The 24,134-nt window shown below is 42.3% G+C and overlaps 1 protein-coding gene across 2 annotated transcripts in view; it reads right to left on the bottom strand.

The window, feature by feature from the left end:
- Positions 1–24,134, bottom strand: part of SYT12 (synaptotagmin 12) — a 107,352-nt gene that overhangs the window by 59,750 nt on the left and 23,468 nt on the right. For both annotated transcript variants that reach the window (XM_033928621.1, XM_033928623.1), the window contains one exon: positions 9,505–9,897. In XM_033928621.1, the coding sequence (XP_033784512.1) occupies positions 9,505–9,897 (393 nt within the window). The remainder of the gene's footprint in view (positions 1–9,504; positions 9,898–24,134) is intronic.

Below are 24,134 nucleotides of genomic sequence, written 5' to 3' on the forward strand. Positions count from 1 at the left end.
TTTTAAAATAAAAAAAAATATGATTGAAATCTACAAAATCCTGAGTGGTGTAGAACGGGTACAAGTGAAGCAATTTTTTTTTTTTACTCTAAAAATTACAAAGACTAGGAGACACTTGATGAAGTTACAGGGAAATACTTTTAAAATCAAGAGGAGGAAATATTTTTTTTCACTTAAAGAATAGTTAAGCTCTGTAATGCATTGCCAGAAGATTAGGTAACAGCAGTTACCTTCTCCGATCTGTTCATGATCCCCTTCTTTACCATTCCTAGCATTCTGTTCGCCCTTTTCGCCACCGCAAATAAATGTTTGTTAAATCCCTAATTCCATTAACACAATTATTTATAGAAACCAATAGCTTCCATCTCTTTATATTTAGCTTTTGAATACATACATAGTTTTTGTTTCATTTTGGAAATGCAATACATCTGTCTAAAATAACTAGAAATACCAGACATTCTACTGATCTCAAATCAGGGACCAGATTGTTGTATAGCTGATGAAAGATTTCTGGATTGGTTTCTGCTTCATTTTCATTCATTATAACCAGACACGGAAGCCCTCGACTATGTGACTCTGCCGTCTCCGAACAGAACTGGCAGTAATGGATCTAGTTCCATTACTGTTTTTTAACATAAGTAAGCAAGTTCACAATTGTGCTGAAGAAGAGACAAATCTATTAGAGCAAGCAAAGTGCTAATTCTCCATGAAAATAGTTTTGAAGTCTTAGCAGTCCATTTTGTTCTTAATAACTGTTCCAGCAAATCTAATTCTAAATTTCTCCCCTGCATTGAAAACACTCCAATTACTGCTGAGTATATTCTGCTCTCCATAGCAGTAAAAAAAAAAATAATAATAATAATCCTTTTGGGATATTAAATGAATTCTAGAAAGGGTAATCATAGCCCATCTCGGTAAGTGCACTTGCTTCTTGTTTATAATGGATTTTGTTTTATGTTAATAAATTGGCATCTCTTAACCTGCTCTCATTGAGAGAGCCTTTGATTTATAGCACTCCAATATTCAAAATCGGACGTTCAAAGCCTGCAGCATTGGTTGCAATTAGTGGGAATGGAGGATGCAGTGAGAAATGCTGACAGGAGAAAATTCCCGAGCCAGCAGCTATTGGATTGGAAGACTGGGTGTAATTTGTAGTAATAGCATGGTGTACAACGTCTATACGCCTACACAGCTCTCTAAGGGAAGCTGGTACTAGAAAACACCAAGGAAATTCCTGCTTCATTTTTCCTGTTTGTCAAGGCAGCTGGTCTGCAGTTCTGAATCCTCTCCCCCTAAGAGTGCAAAATAATTTTCCCCACAAGATTCACAACTGTATAACCGGCCAGGAACGGCTCCTGGCCACTTCAATAACATCACATACTTTCACTCCCAAAACCTGCTAACCACCGATATTCAGCAGGAGATAATTGGCTATCTCCCACTGAATATTCATGGTTAGCAGGATTTGAGAGTGATAGTATGTGATGATCTTAAGGTGTCCTAACCGGTTGAAAAGGTGACGGTGAAAGCTAGAAGGATGCTAGGTTGCATAGGGAGAGGTATGGCCAGTAAGAAAAAGGAGGTATTGATGCCTCTGTATAAGACTCAGAGACCTCATTTAGAATATCGTGTGTAATTCTGGAGGCCGCACCTTCAAAAAGATATAGAAAGGATGGAGTCGGTCCAGAGGAAGGCTACTAAAATGGTGCATGGTCTTCATCATAAGGCGTATGGGGACAGACTTAAAGATCTCAATATGTATACTTTGGACGAAAGGCAGGAGAGGGGAGATATGATAGAGACGTTTAACTACCTATGCGGTGTGAATGCGCGTGAGTCAAATCTCTTTCATTTGAAAGGAAGCTCTGAAATGAGATAGGATGCAGTTAAGAGGTGATAGGCTCAGGAGTAATCTAAGGAAATACTTTTTTATAGAAAGGGTGGTAGATGCGTGGAATAGTCTCCTGGTAGAGGTGGTGGAGGATAAAGACTGTGTCTGAATTCAAGGAAACATGGGACAATAGGTCCATAGGTCCATCCCGCCCAGAAGTCCGCTCCCACGGCGGCCCGAACAGGTCACGGCCTGTCTGAGTCACCAGAAGGGGCCCCCTTGCCACCTTGGTTTCCCATTGAGTCCTATCTTCCCATCGAAGTCCTAACCCTCCGGTCTTGCACATGCACGACCTGGTTGGATTTCTATACTTATTACCTGGTTAGCTTTCTATACCTGTGTTACATCCCAGCACCTCTCTCAGTATCCCACGATTCCCCCTATCCCTCAGGAATCCGTCCAATCCCTGTTTGAATCCTTGTACTGTACCCTGCCTGATCACTTCCTCCGGTAGCGCATTCCAAGTGTCCACGACCCTTTGGGTGAAAAAAAAACTTCCTTGCATTTGTTCTGAACCTAACTCCCTTCAGTTTCTCCGAATGCCCCCTCGTGCCTGTTGACCCCTTCAGCCTGAAGAATCTGTCCCTATCCACCCTCTCTATGCCCCTCATGATCTTGAAGGTCTCTATCATATCTCCCCTGAGCCTCCTTTTTTCCAGAGAGAAGAGCCCCAGCCTATCCAACCTCTCGGCGTATGGGCAGTGTTCCAGTCCTCTTACCAGTTTCGTTGCTCTCCTTTGGACTCTCTCTCAAGTACCGCCATGTCCTTCTTGAGGTACGGCGACCAATATTGAACGCAGTATTCCAGATGTGGACGCACCATCGCTCGATACAATGGCATGATGACTTCCAGCGTCCTGGTTGTTATGCCCCTCTTTATGATGCCCAGCATCCTGTTGGCTTTTTTCGAGGCTGCTGCGCACTGTGCAGATGGTTTCAGTGATGCATCCACCAGCACACCCAAGTCTCTCTCAAGACTGCTGTCTCCCAACAATGCCCCCCCCCCCCCCAATTTGTAGTTGAACAACGGGTTCTTTTTCCCTATATGCATGACCTTGCATTTTTCCACGTTAAAGCGCATTTGCCATTTGTTTGCCCAGTCTTCCAGCTTGTCCAGGTCCCTTATCTGCCGTCTATTTCTATGTTTCTATGTTTCTTTGCAGGTCCTCACACTCCTCCCTGGACCTAACTCTGCCGCACAGTTTGGTATCGTCTGCAAATTTTATAACCTCGCACTTTGCCTCCTTTTCCAGGTCATTGATAAATATGTTGAAGAGTAACGGCCCCAGCACCGATCCCTGTGGCACACCGCTCGTGACTCCCCGCCAATTAGAGTATTGTCCCTTTACTCCGACCCTGTGCAGTCTACCCGACAACCAGTGCTCGATCCATCTGTGCACATCCCCTCCCACCCCGTGGTTCCACAGCTTCCTAAGCAGCCTTTCATGTGGCACCTTGTCGAAAGCCTTTTGAAAATCGAGGTAAATGATGTCTATAGGTTCCCCATTGTCCACCCGACTCCTTATTCCCTCAAAGAAGTACAGGAGGTTCGTTAAGCATGACCTTCCCTTACAGAATCCATGCTGGCTTGTTCTCAGTAGGCCATATTTCTCGATATGCTCGCAAATACCGTCCTTGATCATAGCTTCCACCATCTTCCCTATAATTGAAGTCAGGCTCACCGGCCTGTAGTTCCCGGGGTCACCCCTTGATCCCTTCTTGAAGATAGGTGTGACATTCGCCAATTTCCAGTCCTCTGGTACCTCTCCAGTTTTCAAGGATAGGTTGCAGACATGCTGGATTGTGCCCGCTATTTCTTGTCTTAGTTCTTTCAGAACCCTTGGGTGGATCCCGTCCGGGCCCGGCGATTTGCCGCATTTTAACCTGTCTATCTGCTTGAGAACATCCTCCTTACTTACCTCTATGTGTTCTAATTTTTCAGCCTGTTCCCCACTCATGAGCTCCTCTGAGTCCGGTATATTAGATGTGTCTTCTCTCGTGAAAACCGACAAGAAGAACGTGTTCAACCTCTCAGCTACCTCTTTATCCTCCTTAATCACTCCCTTCCTATCCCCATCGTTCAACGGCCCCATCTCCTCTCTCGCTGGTCGCTTCCCCTTTACATAACTGAAGAATGCCTTGAAGTTTTTCGCCTCCCTGGCCAGCCCCTCTTCATATTTCCCTTTTGCTTTTCTAACCTCTCGGTGGCATTCCTTTTGGCATTTCCTGTGCGCCTGGTGATTTTCCTCCGTTGGGTCCTTTTTCCATCTCCGGATACATTTAAGCTCTAGCCTATAACTGGGCACAAAAGTGTATTAACTATATATATATATATTTTTTAATTTTATGAAATGTGCTGTAGGTAAGTATTGGAGGGAACCCCATTCATTCAAACAAAACTGAGACGTGTAAATCATAAATAACATGTGGAGAAAACCAGACCTCAACACCGTGGCACTTGGGCCCATAAAACGTCCATAGGAGCCTGTATCATCATGGGTCTGTAAAATAAAATTCCACAACACGTAAATAATAATCATTTACACTATTTCAACTATTTCAACTGTTTCAACTATTCTTAACTTCAGTCTTGAAATATCCCGAGACTAGTATACCTCCATTACAGAAATTGTATTACCTAAATGTGCCTAAGGAACAAAAGGATAATGTGGAAAACCCAACCAGGTGGCTTAAATCTTACGGATATTTTGGAATCGTCACAAATTGAAATTTCTGTCAGGGCTACATTATATTCTTCGTCTATTCTATAGAACAGAGAATGCTGAATTTTATGGACACAAAATAGCTGTTTTCCCTGACGTTTCAAAGCGGACGCAATTGCGGTGGAAAAAATGTGTGATTTACCGTCAATCTGTATTAAAGTTAAGGTGCTACCTTTCCTTGTAAATGTTGTATTACATACCAATCAAATAGATATGTTTTCTACAATCCAGATCAATTACAATTTTTTCTGGAAGGCAAAGCGGCTTCAGTAGTCCCAGAGATGCCCACTGATATCACTAACCAGACCATTTAAATTGATTCAACTGAGCTCTGTACTTGTGATTTCAATTATACGTTTTCCTTAAATGTAACTACCCTGGAAGAGTTTGATTCTTCTCTCCATTCTACAGTCATAGTAGATTATTGCAGAATATTATGTTTATTATTTCCTTATCAGAATATTGCTATTTTCTTTCTTTATCAAAGTTGTATTCTTTGATGTAAATAAAATATAAAAAAAATGTTTAAAAAAATCATTCGCACCAATATTTAGAAATTTTTCTTTTCAGTATATGTTTGGTTGGTTTCAAGGTTGAAACCGTGCACAGAGCATATGAATAAATGCCACAACTGGCGTGGAAATGCTCTGTCATGTCCTAGAGCGTAAACATTTCATATCACTTAGCTCATAAAGCTGGAAGAGGCTCAGAAAAGACACAGCCGCTGTTCACAATCGGTCCACCTGTTTCGCTGCCTCTTCCTCGCCACCATCCCGCCTCCTCCCATTCCTCCATGCGCACGCCCCCTTCCCTTCTCCCGTACCTTTAGCTGAAGTTGTTGCTCGCGGCAGTCAACAACGTGCTCTTCGCGACCCTGTCGGCTCTCCCGCCGACGTCACTTCCAGGCACCACACATAGGATCGGGTGGTGAGTAACGCATGGTTGACTGTCGCGAGTGACAACTTCAACTAGAACGGGGGAAGGGGCGCACTTGGCAGGAAGGAGTGGGGAAAGAGTAGGGGACGGAGACAAGAGCAGGGGAGGGGCACCTCTCACCCTCACTATGCCACTGTGGTGGAGTACTACATGAAACTTATGTTCCGCACTCGTAGAAGATCTAGAAATACCAATGTTTCAATTTCTCTTACACATATGGAGCATTTGTATGCTGGTTATATGATGATTGTTTGCGGTTTTAGAAACCGCTTAGGTCTAGGCAGGTTAGAAAATTTTTAAATAAATAAATAAATTCAACAAATGGAATAAAAAAAGATTTACAAACTTATTTCTTAGCCACAGTAGATTGAAACTTTTAAAGAAGTATTTTCTGTCTTCTTATATAATTACCTTTTTATCGATGATTAGGCAGTATAATAAAGTTTAAATAAACTTGAACTTAAAACTCTTGACTCATTCTGTTGGACAGCACCATTCAGCAGTTAGAGAGGGGGAGACACTTTCTCTGGCTCCCGCAGTGATGGAGATGTGCAGAGAGAGAGAGGAGAGAGCAAAATTGTGCGAGTCAGAGCAGGGGAAGATCCAAGGTGGATGTTAAAAAGAGATGGTGTGTGAAGGGGAAGGGGGGGATCCAGAGAGTGTGAGTGAAAGGGGAGAAGAAAGGGTCAGAGAGAAGAGGGAGCATGAGTGTGAAGGATAGAAGGTGAGAGAATAGAGAGGAGAAAGTAAGAATTGCAGGAGGAGGAGATCAAGGGCAGGGAAAGAATAAGAGCACAAGAATGGGTGATGGCGGTTAGAGCGAGTGTGAGCGTGTCTAGAAGGGGCAGTGCAAGGAAAGAGTGAGTATTGGGAGACAGTGAAGAGTGGGAGCATAAGGAAACCAAAGGGAGGAGGAACAAGAGAATGTGTGGAATGCAAATAAGAGACATCAAGGAATTCTGGGTTAGGGTTACCAGACATCTGGGGGAAACCCGGACATGTCTGGGTTAGGGTTACCGGATTTTGTATCTGGAAAAAGAGGATGCGTGGCCCTGCCCTGTTCCGCCCCCTGGCTCCGCCCCATTCTGCCCCCCCCCCAACCCCAGCCCCATGCAAACCTCGTCTCTTTGGGCTGAGTCTAGAGTGCATCTGTGCATGCGCAGATGTGACGTGATGACATCACGTGCATGTGATGGTCACTTTGTCGCATCCGCGCATGCGCAAATGCACTCCAGACCGGCCCCGATCTCAACAGCTTTTCAAAACTCGGACAAAGTGCCGGGTTTTGAAAAGCAGTCTGAACGCCCGGACAGAAGGGCCCCATCCAGTTGTGCTCCCCTTGCTTGTCTCTCTATCCTATTTTGACATATCGTTCTCCCCCTTTTCCCTTTTCAGTTTCTCATATTGTCCGTATCCCCTCATATTACTTACCTGTATACTGCTTAGAAAATTTGATAAGTGGAATATCAAATTTTAATAAAACTTGGAAACTGGGGACTTGTCCGGGTCAATCCAGACGTCTGTTAACCCTAGTCTGGGTGTCCAGATGGACTTTCCAAAACCCAGGAGTTTGCGCAGGTTTTGAAAAGCTCCGACCCCTGGCTGCGTCTGGAGGGCTCTGAACATGCACGGATGTTGTCGCATGCCAGGGGTGAGGGCGGCGGTGTAACAGGGTGGGCTGGAGACAGAAGGAGGTGGCAGAATGTGGGGGCAGAATGGGGCAGAGCCGTGTGTCCAGGTTTCTACGTCAGACAATTTGGTAACCCTCTTCTGGGTATGTTAAGGAGAATATCAAAAGTAGGGAAAATAAGGGGGGACAGGAAGTGGAGATAGCAAGAGTAATGGGGTATCAGTGAGAGGAAAAAGCAAGAGAGAGTGTCTCATATATGGCTATGAAAAAAGAGGGAGCTCTCCCTCCCATGTTCAAACTGCTGCATTGCGGTGTGAAGAAAGTTGATTGGCCGAACAGCAGCACAGCTTAGACCAGTGGTCTCAAAATCGCGGCCTGGCCCGCTAGGTAATATTTTGAGGCCCTCAATATGCTTACATTACAGAAGCATATCTCCAATCGCACTGGCTTCCGATCCCAGCAAGAATACAATTTAAATTCTACTGCCTACTATTTAAGACTTTATACGGAGACAGTCCAAACTACCTGAATAACCGCCTCATCCACAACACCACAACCAGACATAGGAAAACTCACACCCCATTCTCATACCCCCAATTAAGGAGGCCATATGGAAAAAACTATATGATGGCCTCCTGGCCACTCAAGCAGCCAAACTAGACAACCAAATGGCCAATCTACTGACGGCATCCCTCGACTACAAGACTTTTAGAAAATAAATAAAGACTATACTCTTCAAGAAAACTCTGAAAAAAGAAATAATACCGCAAGTCTCAAACTCCACCTCTCACTAAAGCCAACTACCCCAAACAAATAACCTTACCCATTTCTTACTCTTTTTGAAAATGACCAATTTTTTTTTTTTTTTTGTAAGTTCTTGTTGTAATACATCTTGGATAATTCTTTTGTAATCCGCCTTGAACTGCAAGGTAATGGCGGAATAGAAATCCATAATGTAATGTAATGTAATAATTGCAAAAGCAAAATAAAACAGTTTCTTGATCACGTGTCTCTTTAACTATAAATGACAATATTATTATTAAGACTTAGCCAAAAGGAAAGATTTATAAACTATAAAGAGTTTTACCTCATGCAAAAGTGTCATTTCTTTAATAAGACATTAACTATTTTTTTCTGAGGCCTTCCAAGTCCCTACAAATCCAAAATGTGGCCCTGCACAGGGTTTGAGTTTGAGGCCACTGGCATAGAGGGAACATTGGTAGGGAGAAGTGTTGGAAGAGAGAGAATGTGTGTTAAGCCCCGCCCCTATGTCCCCCTTCAGCCTCCACAAACAAATGAGCCACCAGTTGCCTAAGTAGATGAGGGTAAGAAAAAGAAAGGAGAAATTACTTGTATAATTTTTCTTAATTAGGCTTGCCAGGTTTCCTCTTTAAAAAAAAAAAAAGAGGACACCTGGCCCTGCCCTGTTCTGCCCCCAAACCTCCTGACTCATTCCCTGAGGGCCTCCGACACATGCTCGTACATCAACACAATGATGTCATTCACGCGCGCATGCATATGATATCATCACATCGACTTCTGCACATGAGCAGAGGGCCTCCAGACACAGCCACGAGCTCAAGGATTTTCAAAACCTGGACAAACTGCCGGGTTTTGGAAATCCCTCTGGGCACCCAGATAGTCCTCTAAAAAGAGGGCATGTCTGGGTTTTCCCAGACGTCTGGTAACCCTAATTTTAATAATACCTGCCCTAGAACAAGTGGGATGTCCAAGAACGTGTTTTTACAAGATCACTTTGGAAAGGTAGATGCGGATTATTTGGGTTTGATTATCTCTGGGGGAGTAGTAGAGGCCTAAAGTTAACTTGGGAGGGGTGGCAAGACCTAGGCACCTAATACTAATTGGTCAATTTTCAATTTTTTTATTGTATCTACAACAGGAGTCAACATATTGCATCACCATTTCTCCACATAGCACACTGCAAAGACCAGAGTTACCAGATTTAATGATTGTATAATCCGGACATATGGCCCCGCCCCCAGGCCCACCCAGCCCCGTCCTGTTCTGCCCATGCTCCACCCCCGAACCTCTTCTCCTTGAGCTTGGAGCTGCTTTTGGAGGGCCTCTGAGCATGCACAGGTGTGGAGTGGTGATGTCACACGCATGCACGCATGCGTGTGCTATTACTGCATTGCATCAGGGAATGCGCAGACACCCTCCAGACGTGGCCCCAAGCTCGAAGCTTTTCAAAACCCGGACAAAGTGCCAGGTTTTGAAAAGCCATCAGGACGCCTGGACAGTCCGGGTAAATCGGGACATCTAGCAAAGACATCACATTGTTAAAATACAACCTGTAAACTTACCCTTGAGATGCCAACAATTTGTTCATCGGGAAGTAAGCTAATACGGACAAAACACGATTCAAAGTTAATGTCCTCTTTTTCCATCAGGTCCTTCCCCTGGGCCAAGGTCACATGTAGAGTATTTGAGTAGACATTGTAATCCATGTTCACTTCAATCTGCCCCACTGTGATATCCTGGCCAAAATTATTTCCTATAGAGGAGACGGAGTTGAGTGAGTCTGTGGAAATAGATCTTTTCAGTGGCCCAAATGGAGTCATCTCAAGGTCTTTATTCATCAGCTCTAATGTCCCAAGTTCATGAATGTTTTCATAGGTGTCATCCAACTTGAGACTTGATGTTTTCTGGTTAGGTGAAATCCTTTCAATCTTTCTGGCATTGGCAGATAGATATCTCTGTACAAGTAAGAAAAAAAGATTTCAGAGTCTAAAACTTGCAAGATAACTGTAAAAAACTAAACAAAAACCACATACTTCTAGTGTGATATTTTATGTGGGTTTCTTTCAACCAACTGAAGAGCCCTGAAGGCTTTGTTGGTCTTTTCAGATTGATTGATAAGCAGTCTACAAATCTAGTGAAAACAGTAAATCGCTAACCACAGATTCTTAAAGGAAAGTCATAGCTGCTTCTGGCTACACATTATTCGCAAAGCACACACAGAGTACTATAATCTGTTGAGAAATGTCACTTTAAGTCATAACTTACATTGCTTCACATTAATTTTGCTCTTCCCCTTGAATACACTGAAAGCATTAATCCCCTAATTCTGTAATCTTGAATTTCAAACTTTATTTTTCTTTTGGACGGCCCAATTCTGACGTGGACACTCTTTCAAAAATGTACCTCCACACGTAGTCCATATCGCACCAATTTTTGAACAGGAAGGATGTCCAGATTTCCTGTTCAAAAATACATGAGAAGGACATCTTCATACTGGAAATGTCCATCCTGAACGACCATTTTACAAACTGAAATGTTTATATTATAAACAGGGAAAACAAGGCACCACATAGGTAGCGGGATGCTTTTTTGTTGGGGGGGGGGCCCAAGTGTTCCATCCAGCAACATGACTGCTCTCTCCAGTTCCCAACTCTCTCTCTCCCCCCCCCACCTCTTCCCGGTCACTGTAATTTTAAATCTTCGGGAATCCGATACACAGCATCAATGAGCATCATTGAAGAATGAACACTTCCTGGTCAGGCCCCCAACCAACCGCCCGGATCACTCTCCAACGATCCCGACACATATGCAGACCATCTGCGAATTCGCTGGTCCTCCGTGCCTGGGAGAACTTTTTTTTTTTTTTTTTTTTACTTTTTCGCAAGCCTGTGTTTTTAACCCGCAGGTTAAAACCACGGGCTTGCTCTGCGGGGAAGGCGATCGGAGCAGAGTGCTGGAGAGTCGGGGCAGACAGAGCTGGAAAGTCGGGGGGAGAGAGCAGGAGAGTCGGGGCAGAGAGCAGGAGATGCAGTCGGAAAGACATGAGTCACTTGTTTTGGGATCAGACAGCATGCCATTCCCCCTCATTTGCATGTGCGGCTTGGAGGATGATCGGGACAGAGGTTAGTGAATCAGGTCAGAGGAAAATCGGGACGCAAAGGGGTTGCTAAGTGGTCAGGACTTGATTGCTGGGCTTAGTGAATCTAGCCCTTACTGCTTTGTTCAGAACGGCTATAATACCTGACAGCTGACAACGGTTTTCCTTTCCAGTTTCACTTTTGGGGAGAGTTAGGGGGGACAGCAACTCCTGGAGGATTAAGGGGAGGTCATGTCTTAATCACTCCAGTGGTCAGCTGCTTAATCAAAGCATCTTTACATGACTGAACCAGGTCTATATAAAAGCATCCTTCTTTTTAGACAAAGACATTTCTTCCCATTGATGTTGGACATCTGACTTTTTGACCCTCCCTAGATCCTCCCAAAACATGCCCACAACACGCCCACTTATTGTTTGGACAAATTGTAGTGTGAAATGTCAAAGCTCTGATTTATGTAGATACTTATCCTGTGCTTGGTGAGGGTCTATTTGTGTGAAAGAGGTCAGTTACACTTCTCCCTCCAAATCCGCGTGGATTAGGGACAGAGTCGGCGCGCGAATATGGAAAATCGTGGATAACTTTTAGGGCTGACTTTGACCCACCCCGCCTCCCTCCTGCGTCCTGGACCTCCCCAAACTTTACCTGGTGGTCTACCAGTGATGCTGGGCTGCCCTATGCAGAGCTGTGCAAAAATGGCTGCCGTGAGTTCCCTTGTAGTCTCGTGAGACCACAGGAACTCATGGCAGCCATTTTTCATGATGGCTTTGCATGGGGCAGGAGCGTAGGAAGATCACTCCTGCCCCGCATCACCACCAGACCACCAAGTAAGATCTGGGGAAGTCCGGGATGAAGTGCTTCAGCCTTTAAAAACTAGGGGGAGGTCTAGAGCAAAAAAATCGCTAATAACTGAATTTGTGGGTACTAAACCTGAGGATTCGGAGGGAGAAGTGTATTCTGATAGCAATGAATGTCTATGTAGAATTAGTCTGTAATAATCCAGTTTGTTTAGTATTTTGGAAACATGAGTATTTCTAAAACTTAAAGCTAAACTTGAACAGTTATAGTGGATATTGATATTCTTTCATCTGTTGGTTTCTCAATGAAAAGGCAATAAGCCATGTCCTTTAGGTTAATATTAAGGATTGCCTGTATATAGGTTTCAAGGTTTCTGAAAATGATGGAACGAAAGTAAACAAAAAAATTGAAAAAAAGTCCAAGAGAAACCAAAGAAACACTGTGGAGAGACGATGTTCCTGAAATGGACTTTATTAAAAATGCATAAATATGTAGCAATCCACATAAACACTTTAAGGACCTAGTTCGCTGGGCACACTGGACCCAACACGGTCCGTGTTTCGACAAACGAGTCTTCCTCAGGGGTCCCTGCTAGTCCTAGGGTGAAAGATACGTGGAAAGGCTAAACAATCCAAAAGTAATCTCTTCTGCACCATCACGCCTAGTCGGATCTCAATACTTTCTCCCAAAGCAAATGCTCCCAGCACACCGGCCCGTGCTAGTGCAATTCCGACACCACCTCTCTTTTGCAGAGCTGTAGTGGTGAGGCTGATGCAGTAAACGCTCCAAAACTCTTCACTTCCAATGAGCTTTGGTGCATTTACCATGACAGCATCACTACCGTGGCTTTGTAAAAGAGACCTTAAGCTATTTGCATTTGATATTCCGAGGGCTGTACTTGATTGAATTTTTCTTTTTTATCTGCTGCCTTTGTTTTGTTGCTTGGAAATGGACGCTGTCTTTTTATGCTGTTTGGTTTCGTTTCACCCTGAGAAAAGCACTAATGAGCTCATAATCGAAAGAGAAAAACGTCCAAAAACCGGCCTAAGTCAGCACTTGGCCGATCATAAATGAAAGACGTCCAAGTGACAATAATCGAAATGGGTTTTGGATGTGTTTACAAACGACCTAGGCCTTCCCAGTGCCGCTGAACGACCTGAGCTAAACGGGGCATTTCAGGAGGTGTGTCGAGGGCGGGATTTGGGCGGGACATGGGCCGTGCTAGACTTAGTCATACTGAATATATAATTGAAACTTTTACAACACAGCCTAGACGGAACTTGGACGTTATGACTTAGGCCATTTAAAACATAGTCTAAGTCACAAAAAACTATATAAAGTGACCAGATAAGCACTCCAAACACATAGTACAGACCTCAACACACTACCCCAGTGATCACCGACCTCCCCCCCCCCCATCAAAATTGTAATCACAACTTTAAATATCTGCCTCCAGAACATCAGCACCTGGTAGCCTGTCATAAGAAAGCCTAGTAGAGCTGCACAGAGGCGGCTTAAGTCGTCTTGGGGGTGAGTTAGGGACCCATGGAAAGGAGGACCCATGCCCATAAGCCACTGTAATTACTGCATTCATGGTGAAACATGTGCACTCCCCCAAAACCCTTTTGTACTGCCATATAAGTGGCTCCTGCAGCCATAAGGGCTATTGGGGTTGTAGACAGGTGGGTATAGTACATTTTGGGGGGCTCACCATGACCTATAAGGGAACTGTAGTGAGAGGTTTATGGGGCACCCTTTTTGTGACGTTCACAGCAGTGCCCTGTAAGGTACCCCACTATTCAGGTGCCATGTCTTGGTGTCCAGTCGATCACTTTGCTGACCCCTCCCACGTTTTCAGCATTATATCTGCTTAATTTCTCTTCTCCTCCCTGTTTCTTACTAAAAAAAATATAAAAAAGCACAAAAAAATCCTTCTCTTTCCTCTGTTAAATCTTATTTCCTCTTCCTGCATTTTTGTTTAAAATACTGTGTTTTAGGTGGTATAGAGCCGATATTTCTGGTGCCTGTGGCTCAGGGTGACTAAAGTAGGGAAAATCTGTTATAGGGTAGCACTGATAGAACCTGCATTTTTGTTTAAAATACTGTGTTTTAGGTGGTATAGAGCCGATATTTCTGGTGCCTGTGGCTCAGGGTGACTAAAGTAGGGAAAATCTGTTATAGGGTAGCACTGATAGAACCTGCAGTTTTGTTTAAAATACTGTGTTTTAGGTGGTATAGAGCCGATATTTCTAGTGCCTGTGGCTCAGGGTGACTAAAGTAGGGAAAATCTGTTATAAATCCTGTGTTTTAGGGTAGCACTGATAGAACCTGCAGTTTTGTTTAGCTGGTATAGAGCCTATATTTCTGCCTTACTAGTAGTCTTACTTATAGTCTCACCAACCCCAGGGACCACTATTCATATATAGAGACCCATATAATCAGGACTACTCAAATCAAGTCACTTCACAACCAATCAAGATGACCTTTATTCTATGCAATCACTGTGGTGCTTTAATTCCAAGACATACTATTTGGAGGCTTAAGGCTTGCCCCATCTGTCTTCAACTTGCCAGTATTAAGGAGGAGCTCTGCAAACTTAAACAGGAATTGAATACAATTAAAGCAGCTTCCGTCACTCCACAAAATCATATCAACTTACCACCTCTACCTCAAAGAATAAAACAGCCCAAGAATAAATGGGTCACAGTAGGCTCAGGAAGATTGCGACATGTAACACAGAAACATCCACCTTCACTAATATTACCTCTACAGAATTCCTTCGCTCCACTAGTGCACTACGATACTCAGGAAAACAGAAGGGAGGTGGGACTGGAACCAATGAAGGTAACTCAAGAGAACAAGCGCACCCTAAGTACAAATAAAAAAGCCAAAAACAGAAAACTATTACTGTTGGGGGATTCCATCATCAGAGGCATTAACCTTGGAACACAAGGCGAGGAGACCAAAATAGTGAAATGTCTTCCAGGATCCTCAGCTACCAGGAGTTCCAGGCAAATACTGACTATAATTAAGGAAGAAACTAAGGATGGGTGATAGTGTCCGAAGATCTAAAGGCGAAAAAACAGTGTGACAAGGCAGTGGCTGCTGCCAGAAGGATTCTGGGCTGTATAAAGAGAGGCGTAGTCAGTAGAAGGAAGAAGGTGTTGATGCCCCTGTACAGGTCATTGGTGAGGCCCCACTTGGAGTATTGTGTTCAGTTTTGGAGACCGTATCTGGCGAAAGGCGTAAGAAGACTTGAGGCAGTCCAGAGGAGGGCGACGAAAATGATAGGAGGCTTGCGCCAGAAGACGTATGAGGAGAGACTGGAAGCCCTGAATATGTATACCCTAGCGGAAAGGAGAGACAGGGGAGATATGATTCGGACGTTCAAATACTTAAAGGGTATTAACGTAGAACAAAATCTTATCCTGAGAAAGGAAAATGGTAAAACCAGAGGACATAATTTGAGGTTGAGGGGTGGTAGATTCAGGGGCAATGTTAGGAAATTCTACTTTATGGAGAGGGTGGTGGATGCCTGGAATGCGCTCCCGAGAGAGGTGGTGGAGAGTAAAACTGTGACTGAGTTCAAAGAAGCGTGGGATGAACACAGAAGATTTAGAATCAGAAAATAATATTAAATATTGAACTAAGGCCAGTTACTGGGCAGACTTGCACGGTCTGTGTCTGTGTATGGCCGTTTGGTGGAGGATGGGCAGGGGAGGGCTTCAATGGCTGGGAGGGTGTATATGAGCAGAGATTTCGGCAGTTGGAACCCAAGCATAGTACCGGGTAAAGCTTTGGATTCTTGCCCAGAAATAGCTAAGAAGAAAAGAAGAAGAAAAAAAAAAATTTAAATTGAATCAGGTTGGGCAGATTGGATGGACCATTCGGGTCTTTATCTGCCGTCATCTACTATGTTACTATGTTAGGTTCTAACTGCTGAAGTTGCCATCTAATCAAGTCATTGTGACATCACTGCTGAGGTTGGCTCTTGGGCATTGGTGGAATGAGGCATTATGACATCACAATCTCAGCTCTGGAATGTTGCTACTCTTTGGGTCTCTGCCAGGTAACATAGTAACATAGTAAATGACGGCAGATAAAGGCCTGAACGGTCCATCTAGTGTGCCCATGATTAAATTAACTTGTCTCTTCTTTGATATTTCTGGGCCATAGACTAAAGTCCACCTGGTATTGTCCTAGGTTCCAAATTCTGAAGTTGCCGTCCAAGCTCACTCCGACCTATCCAACCGTCCTGCTTGCAGGATATCTACTGGCCAGTAACATCTTCATGTTCCAAGTTAGTGGAGTTCCCATCAATGCCCTCCCCAGCTCAATCCTACACCAAATTTGTTTAGGTCTGTAACATTGCATAAAATCATCTTTCTTCTTTGAACAGGACGATGTGGTGAAAAAATTAAAGGCTGCAAAGACGGTGAGGGGACAGGGATGAAAATGTAGGGATGGTGAGGGGGGCAGGGATGAATCTTTGTCTCCGTGTCACTCTCTACACTTCTCCCTCCGTATTCGTTGTGATAGGGGATTAACAGACCCACAAATTCAGAATACCGCAAATAACTTTTTCATATGTTGTTCGCTGTTTTCTGTTAAAAATCATCGTGAATATGGGGAAACCGTGAATAACATGGTGGGAGATCTGGTCTGTTCCCGAAGGAGAGGCCTAACACGGCGAAAAAAGTGCTGGGAATCAGCGATTTCTCTATGCAAGCTGATGTAATTTGGAGGGAGGAGCCAGCAGGCTAAAAACCGTGAATAATCGAAATGGCGATTGCTGAAACTGCGAATACGGAGGGAGTAGTGTACTTTGATTCACTGCTAGAGCTGTCAATTGTCGTCTCCCACTACCTTTGGTCTCCTTCTGCTGCTTTCTTTCCTCTTCCTCCTGCCACATTTTCACTTCCAGAGATTTTACTTCTGGAGTTCAACCTCACCCTTTCTTCTTTCTTCCTCCCCTCCTCCCCCCCCCCCCCCCCATTTATGTGCCATTTCCCCTTCTCTCCTAGGCATTTACTAAATCCTCATCTGTGAACTTCATTGCACCCCACTGGAGATGACGAGCAATAACTACTAGCTATTGGGAGCAGAGAAACATCTGAGGGTAGAGTCTGACAATATAAAAAGCAAGAAAATTCATTACCACGATTATATATTGCTTTATTCCAGTTTCTCCGGCTAAAGATAAGCTTTTACATCACCCCAAGGAGAAAGTTTAAGTAGTGTGAGAAGAGGAACCTAACTTTCCGACAGCCAGAGTGGGAATTTATTACAGCAGTGGCATTAGTCTATTTATCCTCCCAGCCAGAGCCAATGGGGACAGAAGCAGCCATGCTACAAAACAAAGATGACATTGAAGAGGTATTTAATTACCGTGATTCAGTACTGCCGAGATGCACTTGTGCACAAAGCCCCTGCCAAAGATTCTATGGCTTGAAATGGATTTCAAATGACTCATAGTACGAACATTTCTGACAAAGAAGCCTGATGCGTAGGGTGCTTTCAAAAATGCGTACCCTTGGGGATTCTTTGGGCAATAAGGTAAAGGGGCTTTTATTTTTCATAAAGGCTCCCCCCTCCTTTGACTTTTGCTGTGTGCACTCGGATTTATTTAATTAATTAGTTAGAGCTAAGGAGGGATTCCAGCCTGAGTCTCGGCTTTAAAGAGATATATCTTAGGGCCTCCCAAATCTATTACAGGTGAACATTACAAGCTAAGACACTGATAAAAACACATTTATAAAATGTACTGTATATGAAAAAAAAAGTATAGATTATAAATCATCACCAGGATCGATGAGGATTGCAGCTGCGCTGAGTTATACTACTCATGTGACAGTCTGAGGATCCTAGGTGCGTTAGCTGATATACTTCTAAGGTTTATTTGTAACTGCCTCTGAAGAGAATTCTAAGCGCTTTGATTAATGTATCTGATGCGATTCAGAGGTCAAACGAGAGATCTGCTATTATTGACAATTGTGATTTAAAGTGTTTAAGGCATGTGCAGATGAAGACAGAATCGGCAGGGACAATGACAGAACTCACAGAAATGGGACGGGGATAGAGAGATCCCGCAGGGATGGGAACAAATTTGTCCCCTTGTCATTCTCTATCCCAGGGGTAGGGAACTCCGGTCCTCGAGAGCCGTATTCCAGTCGGGTTTTCAGGATTTCCCCAATGAATATGCATGAGATCTATTTGCATGCACTGCTTTCAATGCATATTAATTGAGGAAATCCTAAAAACCCGACTGGAATACGGCTCTCGAGGACAGGCGTTCCCTACCCCTGTCTATCCTATAAAATTGATGATGTTGGATTCGTATGCAGTCCCTCTATTGCAGTATTTCTCAACCCTCTTCTGGAGGCATTTGAAAGATCGTTTATCGTTTAAAGTTTGCTTGTATTTGTTTATACAGTGCAAATCAAGTTGATGTGCAACGTTAAAATTATCAAGGGAAAGAACTGAATTAAGATAAAGAAAAGCAATTCTCTCATACAATAGGATAATTCAGGTAATAGAGCATTAACTGTAGATTTCTTCAAGTCAGACCTTCAAATACACTAAATAATAAGAACATAAAAATAGCCTTATTGGGTCAGACCAATGGTCCATCAAGCCCAGTAGCCCGTTCTCACGGTGGCCAATCCAAGTCATTAGTACCTGGCCAAAACCCAAAGAGTAGCAACATTCCATGCTACCGATCCAGGGCAAGCAGTGGCTTCCCCCATGTCTTAATAACAGACTATGGACTTTTCTTCCAGGAACTTGTCCTAACCTTTCTTAAAGCCAGCTACGCTATCCGCTCTTACCACAAATAACACGGTGGGAGTCCTGGCCTGGCTTAACTATTCTCTGAATGAAAAAATATTTCCTCCTTTTGGTTTTCCCTATAACTTTGTAATTTTTAACAGAGTGAAAAATTGATCCACTTGTACCCAATTCTACTCCACTTAGGATTTTGTAGACTTCAATCATATCTCCCCTCAGTTGTCTCTTTTCCAAGCTGAAGAGCCCTAACCTTTTTAGTCTTTCCTCATACGAGAGGAGTTCCATCCCCTTTATCATTTTAGTCGCTCTTCTTTGAACCTTGAAAACCAGAAAAGGCCAGATTGAACAAATCACCACAATGAAAATACATCAGAAAAATTTGCATACAAAGGGTCTCCAGTTTATGCAAATGACTCTTGCATTTCGTTCTGGCAGTCCTGAAATCCTAACTGACTCTGTGTCTCCAAGAAATGACTGTATAAAGATTTGTCTTGTGCACATCCGGAAAATCCCAGCTGGTTACTGTTTCTTGGGGACAGGGTAGAGAGTCACTGCTCTAGCTACTATATATTCTTTCTTGAGAAAGCAAATTGCAGATTCATTTCATGAAACAGAAGCTCTCACATTAATCACAAATCTGTCTGCTAGTATAATCAACAACAGAAACCGACCGTATACTGTTAATCAACTCAAAGAATAATGAAGGCTTCCAAAGAGAAGCACAATCTCTGTTACTGAGTGCTCTTTACAAAACTTCTCAAGTGCAATAAATTGTCAAACAGATTATAGATAAAATAATAAAACATAAATTGTTACTGAAGCATTCTCAGTAGTGTTATTTCTGCTAAAGATTGAGATAAAAGCACAGTTAAGAAAGGAACATTTGTCAACCTCTTCTGAGGCATACACAATATTATGTATCACCAATCTATCAGTTATCGAGAAAAGGTAACTATACTAGGAAGAAAAATCATCATAGTTATCCTTTAGAGAACAAATGAACCCCCAACCCCCCTTTTATAAAGGTGCAGTAGCGGCTGCTGTGCGGAAAATGCTCCAACGCCCAATGAATAATAAATAATAATGATAATTTTATTCTTATATACCACCATCCCGAAAAAGTTCTAGGTGGTTCACAACAAGGTGAGCTAATACATGGGATAAAGATAAAATACAAATTAGAATAATGGACTTAAAAACAGATGAAGCCAGAAAGCATTTACAATATAATGCAGAAAATAGCGGCATGGCAGGGAAAGAAGTAATACATAGAACCCATCAAATACATCAAGTTGAATATAAGGAACTTGATTGAAAAAATGAAGTTGGGTGTTGAAGCATTTGTGTTTTTAGCAGTCGCGGCTTTGATTATTCGTGGTTTGTAGCTTGTTGGCTCCTCCCCTCCGAAAAATTACGTCAGCTTGCATAGAGAAATCGCTGATTCCAAGTGTTTACTGAGAAAATCGCTGATACCCTGCACTTTCTTCCCCGTGTTTGGCCTCTCCTCCGGGAACAGGCCAGGTCTCCCACCATGTTATTTGCGGTTTCACCATATTCACGATGGTTTTTAACAGAAAACAGCGAACAACATATGAAAAAGTTATTCGTGATTTTTCTATATTCGTGGGTCTGTTAATCCCCTATCACAGTGAATACGGAGGGAGAAGTGTATTGCAGCCTGCGGCAAGTTTGCAATCACCTGTCTTGCACTTGCTAGTGCCTTTTTGAATTAAGGCATGAGTGGGGTAGGAATGGCTGTGGATCACTCTTACTCCATTCTGACCTCATGGTTTGGGTAAGATGCTGGGGGGGGGGGGGGTAGGTACTGTCCAGGGAAGGTGGTACAGGACAGAGGGCCTTTTTAAAATCTAAAGTTTCAAGTTTATTAAAAATTTATATGCCATCTTATCAATTTATTTCAAGGTGGTTATACATTTTAAAATAGGGTAAAAACAAATAATACAAATTAACATAACTTTAACAAAAAAAACATTCTCGACAAAACAATAACTTACTAGACTAGACAAACGGGTACGAGTGGAAAAAAAGGGTAGAACTACAATGGTTAAAGAAAAGTAAGATATAAAGGTATAAACATAAGGAAGGGGTTAAAAACAAATAAGTCCAATACAAGATGACTCATAAAATATAAAGAAATTTTTAAAATCCTTAAAAGGACATTTATACTTGAAAGGCATATTTAAAAAGGAATGTCTTAAGAAGAGATTAGTTATCTCTCTTAAAGCATTTGGTGCCGGATTCCAGAGTATTGGGGTAACTACTGAAAAGATAGCGTTTCTTCTAGTGTTGATATGATTCAGAGTTGGAATTGCTAATCAATTTTGCTCCGATGAACGAAGAAAACACGATGTAGTGTGCGGTATCTAAAAATTTATTAATGAATTCTGGCTGTCCAGTGTTTCTTGTTTTAAAAGTCAATAATAGAGTTTTATAAATAAGACGGTGATGGATGGGAAGCCAATGGGCTTTTATCAGAAGATGAGTTACGTGGTTGTATTTTTTGGCCTTGTAAATGACTTTTACTGCTGTATTCTGGATTATTTGTAATACCATGGTATAAGGCATTGTCATAATCCAGACAAGAAATGACTAGTGAATGGACACAGGCAGCTAAAATTGACTCTGACATCTCAAAAATACTGACCAAAACAATAGACATAAAAGAGTTCCGAAAAGAAATAAAAACACTACTGTTCAAAAAATATCTCCCATCACTCTAACCACCATCTAATGAGTTCTCCATCAACTCCTGGGAACACCCTCATATAGAATCTTTGTCCAACATAATCTAAACACTCTACAGTCCATTTCATTAACATTAAGAAACCAACATCATACACTCATCAACATTATAAATACACCTCGCTTACAGTTATATGATGCTACTCTCCACCTGAAGAAACTCGATTCAGTTCATGTAATACCTTCTGTGATCTAGAATGTATTGTAATTCTTTTATTCTTCACCTGATGTAACTTAATTCAGTTGCTATGTAATATCTTCTGTGGTATTGAAGTATCATAATTCTTTACTATTCCTGTAACTTACTCTTCTCCTGTATTGTAATTCTACTGGAAATGCCCAGATATCTTCTATTTTGTAATCCGCCTAGAACCGCAAGGCACAGGCGGAATAGAAATCCCTAATGTAATGTAATGTAATTAAAATTATTTAAAGCTGATATGTCAAGAAATTTAGTTAGAGAGCTCCAACAATAAGTGGAAAAAATATTTTTCTTATTTCAACTATTATATAAATATATCAAATCATCACACTTATCTTTGAAAAGTAGTCTTCGTAGTGCTGGGATTTGGAAGCAGGAAAAACCTGCAAGTGGAGCATAAGCAAAGTGCAGAGTGGCTGTTCAATCTCTACCGCCTGTCACACTGTTACAATAGGCGGTGAAGCTGGATAATTTACGCTCAATTCCCTGATGAAGCTTTTTGCGAAACGGGGACCCTGTTGGAAATTGTGGTGACAGTGTGACAGGCTTTTTCCTGCTTGCAAAGCACTACGAAGACTACTTTTCCAAAGATAAGTGTGATGATTTGATATATTTATATAATAGTTGAAATAAGAAAAGTATTTTTTCCACTTATTGTTGGAGTTTTTGACCAAAGATATGTCTTCCTGCCTTAATGAGTTATGTATTAAGGCAGGTTTGTCTAAGTGGGAGGGGTATTTTTTAAGGACACCCCTATTAGACACTAAGAGGGGCATAATCGAAAGGAATGTCTAAGTCTGTTTTTGTCTAAGTCGCAAGTCATCCAAAGTAAAAAAAACAACCTAGGACACATTTTCAAAAAATACGTCCAAAATTTTTTTTGTTTTGAAAATCGTCTAACTGATCGTCCAAGTCGCTAAATCGTCCATCTTTATACCACATATTCGTCCAACTTTTCGTCCAAGTCAAAAATACCGAGAACAAGCCCTGTTGGACGTGAGAGGGTTCTGCAAAGTGATGGACTGAACACCCAAACATGGCACCTAAATAGTGGGGTACCTTACAGGGCACTACTGTGAACTTCACACAGCTAAGGATAGGTCAAGGTAAGCCCCCCAAACCACCTCCAGAATCCTCTAGACCCACTTCTCTACCACCCCAATAGCCCTTATGGCTGCAGGAGCCACCTATATGCCAGTACAAAAGAGTTTGGGGAATGTTTAGGGAAGTGCACATGTTTAAGTATCCATGTTTTCATTGATGTATTGCAATTTTATCTGCCTGTTTTTATCTTCATGCTATTTTATTTACACTGTATGTATTAACTTTTCTTGTTGTGAACCGCTTTGAACCTTTTTGGTATGGCGGTATATAAAAATAAAATTATTATTATTATTATTATACTTGTGCCCATTGACTAGAGGCATTTGCCTCATTGAAACGAAAAGGGTCAAGAAAAGTGTGGAATAACTTGTAAGATTCATGGCTCCACATCAGTCTCTTCTTAGTTGGGCTGAGAACTTTTCAGTGGCCCCTTGTATTGTGATGTCATAATGCCTCATTCCACCAATGCCTAAGAGCCAACGTCATCGGTGATGTCACAATGGCTTGTTTTCCCTATACCTGTGCCCATTTACTAGATGCATTTGCCTCATTGAAACAGTGTCAAGAAAAGTGTGGAATAACTTGTAAGTTTCACGGCTCCACATCATTCTCATCTTGGTTGGGCTGAGAACTTTTCAGTGGCCCCTCGTACTGACATTTATCATATTTCTGTTATGATTGGTTGAGCGATGTAAATATTTCTGCTACTGTTTCATGTTAGTCCCATTACTAGATTTCAATTTGCCATTTCCAAGTTTACCTCTTTGGTTGATTCTGTTTATGCTTCTATTTAAGCATTTTGCTATGGTTATGCTGTTTACGTTGTACATTTTTGAAATGTCAAGCTGTACTGGCTGTACACTGCCTTGGGTGAATTTCTTCATAAATGCGATTATTAAATCCTAATAAATAAATTAAATTAAATCGCTAAGGTTAACAACATGAGAGGAATGTATTGCTTTTTGCTGTGAGGGAAAAGGGACGACAAATCCTTTTAGATATATTGCTAGGAGATACAACTCTAACATTACAGTCACGATGAGAGGGTGCCGAAAAGTTCTCAGCCCTGCCAAGAAGAGAATGAGGTGGATATGGTTCAAGCAATGATCTGAAACAATGTCAAAACATAGAATTTTGTTTCTACAAATTGGCATCTAATGAAATCAGATAACAGAATTTAGGAAGTTGGTTGGTGTGGCTGAGAATTTTTCAGCACCCTCTGATATGTAACAAAACAGCCAAGTATAGGACTATCAAGCCATTGTGACATCACTGATGAGGTTGCCTCTTATTGGTGGAATGAGGCATTATGACATCACAATCTCAGTTCTGGTTACCAGAAACCGAAAGCTTTCACACTACAAAGGGGGTGCTGAAAAGTTCTCAGCCCAGCCGAGAAGAGAATGAGGTGGCTATGGTTCAATCAATGATCTGAAACAACGTG

The sequence above is a fragment of the Geotrypetes seraphini genome, chromosome 19 (genome assembly GCF_902459505.1).
Source record: "Geotrypetes seraphini chromosome 19, aGeoSer1.1, whole genome shotgun sequence".
NCBI lineage: Eukaryota > Metazoa > Chordata > Amphibia > Gymnophiona > Dermophiidae > Geotrypetes > Geotrypetes seraphini.